The sequence below is a fragment of the Martes martes genome (assembly GCF_963455335.1).
Source record: "Martes martes genome assembly, chromosome: 6".
In the NCBI taxonomy this organism is placed as follows: Eukaryota; Metazoa; Chordata; class Mammalia; order Carnivora; family Mustelidae; genus Martes; species Martes martes.
In genome coordinates this window covers 7,783,381-7,796,181 of record NC_137893.1, presented here as the reverse complement: position 1 = coordinate 7,796,181, position 12,801 = coordinate 7,783,381, and the positions used below count along the sequence as shown (strand labels likewise).

The following is a 12,801-nucleotide window of genomic DNA, read 5'->3' as shown; positions in this document are numbered from 1 at the left end:
AGGGAAATACACTTTGAGGGTGATACTTTGAGACAAACTCCTGTAACAGTTTTTCACCTGATGGTTTTAGTATCCCTTGAAGATCTTTGCCCGTATCAATTATAACCGAGGAGTTGCAAAATATGAACCCTTTCTAGATGCCCGCAGTTGGACATCTGAGCTCTCCCCCTGAGCCACTACAGTGCTTTCTCTTCTTGGGTTATATTACTCTTTCAATAGCATGGTGACTAAGCCAGACTCTGGCACTGTCTGACTTGGCTCAAACCCAGGCTTCTTACTAGCTGCATGACTGGCAAGTTATTTAATATCTCTCGCCTCAGTTTCCCTATCTGTAAAATAGGTGCAATGAAGGTACTTCTTTTTTTTTTAATAGGATCGTGTTAGGATTAAATGAGCTAAATGAAAGCACCAGACTGCTACTTTGCACACCATTACCCGCTCAAGAAATGTTAGCCTCTATCGGGTCATGATTATGTGTACATATTTGCATCCCAGCTTTGCCACATCTTAAAGTGCTTTTGGATCAGTCACTTAACGTCTCTGAGTGTGTTCCTCATTTATAACAAGGGTCCAATCTCCTGGTTTCCAGATTCATGCTTAAATGCTAGCCAGTACGGTTTGGCACGGAAAAACATTAAAGAAAAGATGAGCTGTCACCGCTGGGGTTATTCTGTATCTTTTTATTTGCTCTAAGAGAAGGTAAATTTTTTTGAGCTCAACACTTTAGATTTCTTTTTACTTTCACACTGTGCGTAGCTCAGAGCCGTTCACAAAGTGTGGGTTCAAGAGAGTATCTGAATAGAGGAATTACCGAAGCCCTGCTGGGTGGCACTCACTTCGCAGTCACGCCTTTGCCTCTCACACTCCCCGGCCCCGTATTCGTCCTGGCTCCTTAACGTGGGAAGCCCAGACTTGGGAAATAACACTCCCAGGGAAGGTTGTGAGAGGCTGTGCCGGGCGAACGCGGGACCCCCGTGCAGGGCGCCGGCGCTGACTCCGCAGAGCAGGGCAAGTGAGTTCCCACTGCTCCAGGCTCCGAAGCGACGCCGCTGTGGGACGGCACTCACGGCTCGGCACAAAGTCTGACCCCCTTATTTTCTCTCCCCGGCCGCGGGTCCGGGTTGAGGTACGGTAACTCGAAGTTGGGACGCTCCCACACCGCGACCCAAAGCGTGCGCAGGGAGAAAGCGAGGCCGGGGTCGGTCCCCGCCGAGGGCCGGCGTGGGGACTCAGGCCCGGGCCACGCACCTGCGCCCCGCTCCCCGCCGCGCCGCTTCCTGCCCCGCGCGTGCCGCGCTCACGTGACCGGGCCTGGGCGGAGCCTGGGCGGGCGGGGATCACCTGAACAAGGGAGTCATGTGAGCGGGGCGGGGGAGGGGGCGGGGCCAGGCGCGGTCACGTGACGCTGTTCCGGGGCCGCTGCCGCTGCCGCTGCTGCTGCCGCCGCCGAGCCCAGCCGAGCCGCGCGCCCCTCGGGCTCTTGCACCGCTCCCGCTCCTCTCGTGCCCGTCTCCGCCTCTCCGCCTCCAGCTCAGCCTCCGCCCTGGCTGCACGACCATGTCCCGGCCGCGGCCCCCGGCAGCCGCGCGCCGCTAGCCCCGCGCTCGCCGCGCAGTCCGGGCCGGGCGCGATGGGGGCCGCCGTCGGCCGGGGCGCCCACCTGGGGCCCGCGCCCGCCGGCCGCCCGCTGCGCTCCCTCCTGCTGCTGCAGCTCCTGCTGCTCGTCTGGGCCCCGGGAGCCGCGCTGGCCCAGGGCGCCGAGTTCCCAGAGCTGTGCAGGTGGGTGGCCCGCCGGGGCGCAGGCTTAGCTCGCGCTGCCCGGGGCGCGCAGCTGGGCTGGGTGGGGGGCGGGGGCGCTCTGGGGAGAGGCTGGGCTCCCCGAGTCGCCTTTCTGCTGGGTTTGGGTTCCCCCGGCCCCGAGGGAAAGTTGCCCGCGTAGTGGCGAGGGATGAGAGACCGAGGGGTCGTGCGCGCGCGGGCGGGGGGCGCGGGGTACTCGCCGTCCTGGCACTGGCCCGGGGGGCCGCTGCCTAGCCACTTGTGGCTGTCACTAAGTCCGGGGCGTCTTTGTGTGCGAGCGGCCGGCCGCCCGGACCCAGCCGGGTGTCACACTGCGGGCGCCCTCCGCCCAGCTCTTGCCCTCTCACAGCGGAGCGCCTGCGAAAGTTGGAGGACGCAGGAACTACAGCTTCGCTTTGTTCCCACTCCACGTTTTCCTCAAAGTTCACCAGCTGGTCTTTGGAGAGGGCCCTTAGTGTGGAAGGATACCGCACGAATGGCCTTAGAGTTGGAGGGGGGGGTGGTTTCATTTGCTAATTGATTTCCTCCATGTAGGTTTTTCCTTTTCTCATTAAAGTAGCTTTTCTGCAGAAGGTGACTGACTTTTTTTTTTTTTTTTGGATCAAGGGACTGGAGGGTGGTCATCCTGTATTGGCTTTCAAGACTTTACCCTTCACATCTCCGAGCCTAACTTCCTGTCTAGTTGCTCACATGATGTCATTGTCTCCAGGGTGGATTATTCTAGTGGAGCCTTTTGCTCTGGGAATCATGATTGTATAATCGCCAGTCCCATCGAGGGCTGTTAGTGTCCTACGCGGGTGAGGATGGGAGAACTGCCAGGGGCAGTTCTGACCAACCTTTTGTGGACTGTTTAGGATGATGGAGAAACCAACTTTTATTTATTTATTTATTTTTAAACTTTGGTAAAAGGAAGCAGGGCGAAGAGTTCGGAAAGACCAGCGAACTGGTGCTTCCAGGTTACATCTCAGAATGAAGTTGAGCCCGCTTTGAGCTGAACTTTGAGTTTGTGGTGGGGTTTACGGGATTCTTAGTTTTCCCTTGTATCAGACATGGTCTAATTTGTACCCCTGAGTTTAGAACTCACAGATATCACTGTTCTAAGGAGAGTGAAACTGAGCTCACAAAAGAAATTCTTTGCAAGGTCCGTGTTCTTTATTTCTTTTCCCTTTTGGGGGAGAGGGGAGGAAGGCAAACGGGAGTGTTTACTGCACATTAGTTAATAGGTTAGTTGGCTGCCCTAAGATACATATTACACAGTAATGAGCGTGGTACACGGAAAAGGGGGTCGACTTCTGCCAGGTCAAGCTGCAGCTAACATTTGAAGGAGGTGGTTTTGGAATAATGGCTGCTGCGACCAGTCCTGTTGGGAAGAAAGTAACTGGGCTAGTGGTCTTGAAGTCTTGGTCCTGTTACAAATTGGAATTTATTTTTTAATAGTTAAGGTTAAAGTTGGTTTTGATTGCAGAAACACGTAAGTGGCTGATAGGGGGCTAGGGGAGGGGCTTAGTTTCACCGAAAGTGAGTCCTCAAAGCGACTTGAATTTGAATCTGCATTTGTTAACCTCCTTTTGGAGTGGAACATGGCTTCTGGGTCCAGTAGGAAGTGGCCTTTGTATCTTCAACTTCACAAATGCTATAGAGTGCTCTAGGGTGATATGCATTGTTAGTGGGATAAATGCGTCCTCTGCAGTCTTAGAATATCTTTAAAGTTGGCGTGTTTGCTTTTTCTTCCAGATTTTCTTAGGACAGCAAATCTCCCCGTCCATTCAGGGGTGGGCTTGGACACATTTCTTTTCCGTGTCTGTTACTGCTCTGTGGTTTTGTGTTGAGACTTCTCCAGAGCTGTGCATAATCTCAATTTTAAACTTAATATTCCGCCAAATAAAATTCTTCCTATTTGTTCCTGTTTTAAGTGAATACCTTGGCTTAAATGCTTGTTAAGACATTTTTGGGGGGGGAGTGTCAAAAATCTGTGTGTACTTTTATGAGATAACGCTGGCTAAAATTCCTTAACTCTAGCTTATATTTGGAGAACAGGAATGCAAGCTGATAATTTTTTAAATCCAGTATGAAAAGTTCTACTTAGTATCACCAAAGCGGGTTGTGTTAAGCTGTCTTTTTATTCTGTCTCTGGGAGTCCATTTGTCCGAAATGTGAATGATCCCCCCAGATCCCCCCCAGAAGTATGAAAAGCAGACTGTACAAGTGTTACTCTTTGTGTAGCTTCGTCAAATGGCAGCAGGCCCCAGGTAGACATCGCAGTAGACACAAGGATCACATCCCAAATATTTGTAAATTGCTTGTTTGTAACACAGAACATACTTTTTTCCACCGAAAATTCTCTTGTTCGTTGTGGTTTGGCATCTAGGGCAGTCACCGGAAACCCGTCCTCCATGCCACAGTTTGTAGTGCCCAGACACTGTACAGCTTTAACTAGCGCCCTGCTAGTAAATTTGTCATTGTCTCTCAATAAAAGAGTTGGGTCCCAGGAAGCAACTTCTCTCTTACCCAGTTCTCTAGAACCAAAAAGGGTACTTTTCATCTGCGATCCCTTAGAACCAAGAGGAGGGAAGTTGAGTAGGCTTCAGGGCTGCCTGCAGGTCACCTGGTGAGGCCCCTGGGTGAGGGCAAAGCTGAGGGCGAGCTGTGGGCCTGCTCTCTTCTGGGGTAAGGAGGTGGCAGGGGTGTGGTTCCTGGTGCATTTAGTTACTGGGAGGGGTGAGGGACACAGCGGAGAACTATTGGAGCAGCATTTGTGCTCATGGAAGAGAGAGGTCTCTGAGGGTTGTGCACTGAAAAGCAGGAGCAAGAAAGGCGATTTCCCCAAAGGCAGGGGCTCTGCCGAGTGCTTCACATGCCGCTTCTTAGAGCGCCTTGGTCGAATGTTTTCTAAGACTCGAGATGATTGCTGTGCCAGGTGAGCCCTGAGCTGGAGAAGAAGTTGGTGGATTCTTCGTCACTCAGCTGTTTCGGGAGGTGGTGTGCTAGTGGAAAGAACGTGTTTCCTGAGGCCAGTGTGACTGGCTGTGGGTCTGGCATGAACAGAGGTCCCGAGGAAGGAGGAGTGTTAGTGCTGCTGAGGAATGTCTGGAGGTCAGTGGGGCTGGAACAGTGAAAGCGAGTGGCAGGAGGGCAGAAGCCAGGCCATGCAAAGTCATCAAAAGTCACCAAAAGTGACCAACATGCTCTCTGCTCGTCTGTAGCCTTACTCATCACTGTGTGACTTACGCTTTGGAAACTACCATTTTACATCATGTATGGTAGATGAGTTTCCATTTTGTTTAGGTGTTAACCTCCTAAGGGGTCCTAACAGTTTACACTAGTTATAAAATAATGCATTGGGCTGCTTGATTTAAGTGAAGTACTTTATAATTTATTCAGAACAAGTTTCCCCCCAATTGTTTGGGTACAAATGCTGGAAAGTTTTTATTATATTGAGAACAAGAGAATAATGAAGCCAGCTGGGAGTTGAGGTTGGTTTGGTTGCTGTCTCTAAGGAGGTTTTTTTTTTTTCCTGCAATTTTTCTGAAGGAACAATGCTTATATGCTTAATTTGGGCCACATGTTAAACCTGGACCACATCCATTTGTGTGTGCAATTTCTTGCAACAATAAGTGTGTGTAGAAGCCCAAGGTTGTTAATTATGGGTACATTAGATCTCATGCATTAATTCTTAGAACATCCTGATAAATTCCTAGGAAACGAATTCTTGGAGGGATTTCACATCTTTTATCAGTGTTTTGTAGAAGGATTTTTGAAAGATGGGGTTGAGAAAAATAATTCATATGTTCTCGTCTTTATTTTGATCTCAGCATGTAAAACTGTATTGTGCTGGTCAGAGGATTCATTGGGGTCTCAGAACAGGGACTTAGTGGCAGAAAGTAGCTCATTACTTTGGAGGTAACATTCTTCTTCTTTTTTTCTCACCGCACCCTCCCCCCCCCTCCCGCCCGCCCCGGTTGTGGGGATCTGTCTCTTGGTAATGCCCCCATTGGTCATTGACGGTGTATGAGAATGTGGAAGTGGCTGAGATTGGGTATACCTGTGGGTCCTTTGTGTCTTCCTCATAGCTGACTCGTGACCACTGAGGGACAGAAGCCTGAAATTACACCGATAGTGTCTCCTCATCTTTAATCCTGGCAAGGTGACATAGGATTCATTTATTCCTCAATAATTTCTTTAGCAGGGGGACAGTTGGGTGGGGCCAGAGCTGAAATTGGAGCCACCACGAATGGAATGGCATGGTGTTGAAATCCCAGAAGATTGTGCTGGCCACGATTGCTCTCCCTAGGGAGGCAGCACCCATGCACACCCTTCTCTAGTTATTTTTGTTAGTTTTAAATAATGTCATTTTAGTTTTGATTTTCTCTTTGATCTAAAAATAATCTAGGTGTTAAACTAGCTTTTGGCTATTATACATAAAAAGCTGTTGAGTATTTGCACACAAGATTTTGCATGGACTTTCCTTTTTTTCTTAAGTAGATATGTGGGAGTGTCTGACTATTCATTTTGCGTTGTCCATTGTCCATTTTGCATTCCCACCAGCGTTATATGAGAGTTTCAGTTCTCTGTCCTTGTCAACACTTGGTCTTATCAGTCTTTTTAATTTTAGCCATTCTAGTGGGTTTGTAGTGGCATCTCAGTGTGGTCTTAATTTCCATATCCCTGACTCATGATGTTGACTATCTTTTCATGTGTTTATTGACCATTTGGACAGCCTTCAGTAATGCCTATTAAAACCAGTCTTTTGTCACCCTCCTCCCCAGTTCTTTTGGGGAGGGGTCATCTTAACAAGTTTTAAGAGCTCTGTATGTGTTCTGAGTACAAGTCCTTTCTTATGTCTGTGTAATGTGTACTGTGAATATTTTTTCCCGGTCTTTGGCTTGCCTTTTCATTTTCAAAATACGTACTTTGATCAACAGATACTTTTAAATTTTGACAAAATTCAGTTTATCTTTTTTTTTTTTAATGGTTTGTGTTTTTTGTAACTTAAGAAATCTTTACTTATGCTAAGGTTTCTTAGTCTCAGCCTAATGACATTTAGGATGGGTAATTCTTTGTTGTGGGGGCTGCCTTGTGTATGGAGGATGTTAAATTGCATCCTTGTCCTCCACCCAGTAGATGTCAGGAGGGAACCCCCTGCTCCCACCCCAGTTGTGACCAACAAAAATGTCTTCAGACGTTTTAAATGGCCCTTGGTGGACAAAATTACCTCCAGTTGAGAACCATTGGTCGACTCAAAAGTCAAACAGATTTTCTCTTACGGTTTTCTAGAAGTTTTGTAGTTTTAATTTTATGTTTAGCCCTATGTTCAATTTTTTTGGATTAATTTTTGTGTATGATAGGAGAGGCTGAAAGTTTATTTTTTCATGAATATATCTAGTTCTGTTTACTAACATTTTATGTAGGATGATTAAAGCTGTTTTTAAGTGAGACTGGATGGTAATTTTCTTTGCTATGCTGTTCTTGGCTGAGTTTAGCATCAAGAATATATTTGCTTTGTGGAAAAAGCTAGTTAGTTTTTAGTATTTTATATGCTGTGGGAAAGTTTTGTGTAAGATGGGTGTTTTCTCTTCCTTAACTGTTGGTAGAACTCACCAGTAAAACTATCTGGGCCTGGTGTCTTTGAGAAGGTAGAGTACCATGGAGGAGGAGTTTTGCTTATGCTTTCAGTTTTACCTTCTTTATGTATCTAGTCAGATTTTCTAGTTTTTCTTGAGCCACTGTATCAAAAGTCTGTATTTCCTGGAAAGTTGTCATTTTAATTTTGCATTCATATATAAATGTACAGCATGCTACTCTTATATTTTTGAAAATACTCTTTGTCTCTCTAGGTGAATTTTAAAAGTTCTGATGTCTGTGCATTTTTGTCTTCATATTTAGTAAAGATTTGTCTACCTCTTTTGTTTACCAGCTCTGTCACTGTGTATTTTCAATTTTATTAATTTCTGCTTTCTCTTAGTAACATTTTTGAAAAGCTTAGATCTTTTAAGTCCTTTTACATAATATTAGATGAATTTAAAGCTATATGTTTCTTTGTTCCAAGGACCGTATCACTCAGAGCTTTGTTACATATTTGTTAACCCTTAAATTCTAAATAGTTTCTTTCAGGAATCCAGAAGTTCTAGCTGTTTCAACTTCCTGAACCCATTGGTTGTTTAGAATCATTTTTCTCTAGGTGAATGGATAATCCCCCCCCCCCCCACAATTGTGGCTAGTGAATGGGGTGGAATTTATTGACATTGCCCTTGTGGCTTAGCACCTAGTCAAGTCGAGAATGTTCTGTGTGTTTGGAAAAACTGTTCTCCATTTGGGGAAAAGTTTCTGTAATTGTGCTGTTCAGCTTTTCTTTACTGTAACTAATTCTTTGTCCTGCTTGACTTGTCTTTAATACTTTGTATCTGGCTACTACTTAGAGTTCCAGGAGAAAGTCTTGTCTCCCCTCTCCCAGCTTTAGCTATTTTGTTGCTCGTAAGCTCTAAAACTTTTCTGTTGTTTTTTAAACATTTGTATTTCAACAACTTGATGTACAGTCACTGCTGCCTGTGAATCTTTTTGGCTGCCACAGTTTTCATCGTTCCTAGGAAGATAGGTTGTAAAGTTCTGCCCCGATTGCTCTATTAATTCTCCTTCCTTGGACTTGTTTTCTTTTGTTGGTAGTTTGTCCTGGTTTTCATGGTGTTGGTGCCCTTTTGATGACTGGTGATTCTTGATTGTGGTCTTGGCGGTGAGTCTCCTTTTGGACATTTGTTGCCTGTTCTGATGCAGCTGTGCAGGGTAGGGCTGGAAGCAGTTGTTGGATCTTGGCTCTAAACGGTTTCGGAGGAGTTTGGGGGATGGGCGAGGCGGGCCTCTGGCTGATGCATCTTGGTGTCTGCTCTTCAAATCTCAGGACTTTTCTGCCCTCGCAGGTATCACCCCCAGCCTGCGCCTGCCAGGAGATAGCTGATAAAGCCGTGCTGATTGCAGTTGGCCAAGTGCAGTGTGTCCTGCTTGCAGCTGGAGACTCGAGAGCTGGAGTATTGAGCTGACTCTGGCAGATCTCCTCTCTCTGGGTCTCAGTTCCGTCCATGAGAGAGGGCAGTGGCTGTCTCGGGTTTGAATTTGGACCCCTCCCTGTATTCGTTGCTAGGATTCAGGCCAGTTACGGGTCCTTTCATGCCTTAATTTCCTTTTGTGTCAAACCAGGGTGCTAGTCAAGTTTTTAGGGTTGGTTTGAGGGTTCAAATGCATTTCAGTGCCTTTCCCAGCCTCCGTGTTCGCAAATGGCGGTGGCGGTGACGATTACTTTCTGTCTGTGAGCTGGAGTTGCTGCATTTATCTTCGTGGTATTTTTAGCCTGTTACCCTGCACCCCCGGGGTTCTCTATTAGTGCCTTGGGGTTTCTGCCTCAACCGGAGAGCATTGCTTCTTTAGCCGTTTTCTACATTGGCACCCCCCCCCCCCGAAAGACTCCTCTTGAGAAAGAAACGTTTCCATCGTCTGAAAAAGTTTAGAAACCACTGGACTGTGTGATTCTCGGGGTCCATTTTGCATCCAGAATTCTGCGGTTCGGAGGTATGCATCCTTCAGGATTCCTTCAGTTGTGAGCTGCAGAAAGCCCCACTCAAATTCCCTTAAACAAGGAGGAGCTTCATGATGGGAGGTGTAGGCTTTGGGCGGATGCCAGATGCCATATGTCAGGCCGGCCCTGGGCCCCTTCCTGCAGTTTTCTTGGCTTGTCTTCCTTCCTGGGGTGGCTGCAGCAGCTCCACCGTCCAGGGAAAGAGAGAGAGCCTCCTTGTTCATCTCCTGTCCGGGCTAAGAAGCCCCGGCTGACTTTTGTGTGGGTGTCAGTGGTCAGCAGGGGCCCCTTCTTAGCTCTCTGTGGGCTTCCCTGGATGGAGGGGGATGGGTGCTGGATTCCAGGCTGCCTGTCGTCAGTGGGAACGGGCATGGGAAGGCAGGCCAGGGGTTGGGGGGATGGACGTGCAAGCACTTCCTCAGCTCTGCCGGACTGCTCAGCTGCAACAGCTGCTGCTGGAGAGGATTTTGAGGTGCCCAAAGCCCTGTGTCATCTGCCTATTTTGGTCTCTGCGTTAGCCGGCGCGGGGGACAGGTCGGCGCGCACCCTTCCCAGCGGCGGAGGTGGGGGGGAGGTGCCAGTGGCTCCAGTTCCTTTGAGCATGAAACTTGCCCTTCAGAGCAGCCGGAGACCTTCGGGGGGGGGGGATTCATCTGTGAGCTTTTGTGGGCTCTGAGATCTGCTGGGGCAACTGTCCTTCGCTTACCATCCGGAGGGCAGCTTCCTTGGGTGGAGAGAGCAGATCCTGACGAGTATTACGGTGCCCAGGCGGCGAGGAGAGTTGTAGGAATTAGAGAGATCGTGAAGGTGTCACTCAGTTTTGCTTTAAGGTAGGGAGACAAAGATTGAGGAAAGTGGCCTTTGAAATCTGGTTGCCCGTGGGCAGCCTGGGAGGGAAGGTTAGGAGCTGTCTTTTCAGTCAGAGCCTTTGGGCTTGAGTGTGCAAATACTCCTCAGGGCCCACCAGGAGGATGCACCATTGGATTTTGTGTGTAAAATTCACTTGTTGCCATCTGTGGGTTCTCTCCACTCTGAAACCAGTTACACGTTGTGAAATGATGTTTTGTACTGAAAACAAAAAACTCCCCCGACACTCCCTGGTCTTTGCCCCTGGTCTGAAAATAGAAAGCCAAACCACCAGAGTGGAAGTGCTAAGAAGTAGATTCCTAGAAGTGACAAGGGCGCATCTCCACTGAGTCACCCTGTCCTTGTTCCTCCGAGCGCCTAGGCCTGCTGTGTGCTGTACACGTGTTCCTCACCACAAACAAAGTGATAAGCCAACGTGGCTCTCCTTTCCGTCTTTGTAGAGTTGGCCTTTGGTTGACACTTTGGTGGGAAGGGCTGCAGGCAGGGCCCCTTCATAAGGAAGTGTGCGCTCCTCCAGGGCCTTTCTGTAAGATGACGTACAAGCAGAGACCACGAAGGCAGTGCCTCATACTGGGGACCGCGTGTCAGGTGCTCTGGCGGGGAGCGCGCTGATGTGGCTAGGACATGGCACAGGGGCCGTTGTGGCATCTGAGGGAACAGGAGGAGAGGGCTGGAGGGGAGGTGGAGAAGTAGCTGGGGGCCAGGTCCCATAGGCCATTGTAGTGACTCTGGCTTTTATTCCAAGGGTGGTGGGAGCCCTGGGAGGATTTCACGCAGAGGAGTGACGTAGGGTGGGGGTGGCCAAAGGAGAATGCTGGGACTTTTGATAGACTAGGTAGGCAGTTACAGTGGAGTGGACCAGGGTTGTAGCAAACGGCGGTGAGGAGTGGTTGGAGTTGGGTATTTTGAAGGTGGAGGTGATGGATTTCCTGATGATTGCTTCTGGGATGTGAGGAGAGAAAGACAAGCACAGATTTTACTTTAGTCCGTGCGATTGGAAACTGCACTGCAGTTGGAATTGCTGTTTTCAGAGCTGGGGAGAGCCATGGCCAAAGCAGGTTTAGGGGGAAGGCAAGGCGTTGGTTTGGCCATGTTGATGTTGAGATGCGTTCTAGCATCTGAGTGGGGAGGTCAAGTGGGCAGCCAGACTGTGCCTTTAGGGGTCGAGGGCAGTGCCTCGGGCTGGGAATGTCAGTTTGGGAGCTGCTGCATAGCTGGAAAACACTGGAACGAGTACTTAGGGAGTCGTGGAGGCCAGGTCTGAGGGACCCCATTCCTGGAGGTCTGCCGGATGCCGGGGAGCCTGGAGGGGAAGCTGATGAAGAGCTGCCAGGGAGATGGGATGAGAACCAAGAGAGCACAGTGTTCTGGAAGCCCAGGGAAGATGGGGTTGTAGGAAGAAAAGTGGTCGGGTATGTTGAATGTGGAGCAGTTGAGTACCACGAGGACTGAGAAGTGACCAGTGGGTTTGGCAGTGCGGAGGTCTTTGGTGATGATGACACAGGTTTTGGGGGAGTGGTGGGCGAAAGCCCAGTTGGCTTAGAGGGAAGGTGAGAGCATAGGCTGTGCACCCAGTAGGTTTGGAGTTTGCTGTAAAGGGATCAGAGCTGAGGGTGGGTGCTGCGCTGGCGTGTGGGCCCAAGCGGAGTGTTGTAAAGAGCGGCATCTCTTACAAAAGGTCGGTGTGCTGAAGGGAGTGATCTGGCACAGAGAGAAAGGGAGGAGAAGAGAGGACACAAAACCCGGGTGCTGTCCCCAAATAGGGCTGATACTGACGCGGTGCCCTGTGCGTGCGTTTCCTTTTCCCTGTTGGCTCTTGGGTTCTTCCGAGCTGCAGGGGCCGGTCTGACATTTGAACCAGCATCTTCAGAGCAGAGACGTTTCTCCTGTGTCAACCGCACCGGCCTGCTGAGGACCGGCAGCTGATAGTGGCCTCGTCCGGATCGCAGCCGAGTGGACTGCGCAGCGGCTGGGAGCGCAGACCTCCCTGGTGCTTTGCTCTCTGAAGGAATGGCACTGGGGCTGGGAGGGTTTTCGGGGACGCTGGTGACAGCTTACGAGAGGACGGAGCATTATGGTTTGAATCCTGTGCCGTGGGCTGGTGGGTTGGCCTTAAAAGCAGTTGAATTCAGGCATCTGTATAATTAAGGGGGTTTAGCCTGTAATCCAACTTTTCTTTATGCATATGAGGAACAAAGCCCGCGAACATCCAGGTAATTACTCTGATTTTTAAAAAATCCTCACAGAGGGTTTAGAGTTGAAATACAGGCCTGCATCCTAATAGCGGACCTGACCCGAGTTAAAAGGCCACGGCGTGGCGCAGGAAGGACAGGCGGTCCTTTTTGAGAGGTTTGTGTTGTGGAGGGGCCCTTGCCAGTGGACTGAGAATTCCACACCTCGTACTGTGCTGGAACCTCCTTAGGAAGGGTATGTGCCGTCCATTTCATCCTCCTCCCCTGCCAGAGTTGCAGATTCGTCAGGCCTCTGTTCTGGTGGCAGCTGGTGGCTACGTGGCCCAGGCGTGGGTGGGCCCAAAGTGGCTGTCTTGTCCTGAGAGAGCCCAGGAGGCA

The 12,801-nt window shown here is 49.5% G+C and overlaps 1 protein-coding gene across 1 annotated transcript in view; it reads left to right on the top strand.

Moving 5' to 3' along the window:
* Positions 1 to 1,469: 1,469 nt before the first annotated feature.
* The window catches only part of IGF2R (insulin like growth factor 2 receptor), a 96,878-nt gene continuing 85,546 nt past the window's right edge, over positions 1,470 to 12,801 (top strand). The window contains exon 1 of the mRNA XM_080805342.1: positions 1,470 to 1,779. Within this exon, the coding sequence (XP_080661468.1) occupies positions 1,631 to 1,779 (149 nt within the window). The 5' untranslated portion in view covers positions 1,470 to 1,630. The remainder of the gene's footprint in view (positions 1,780 to 12,801) is intronic.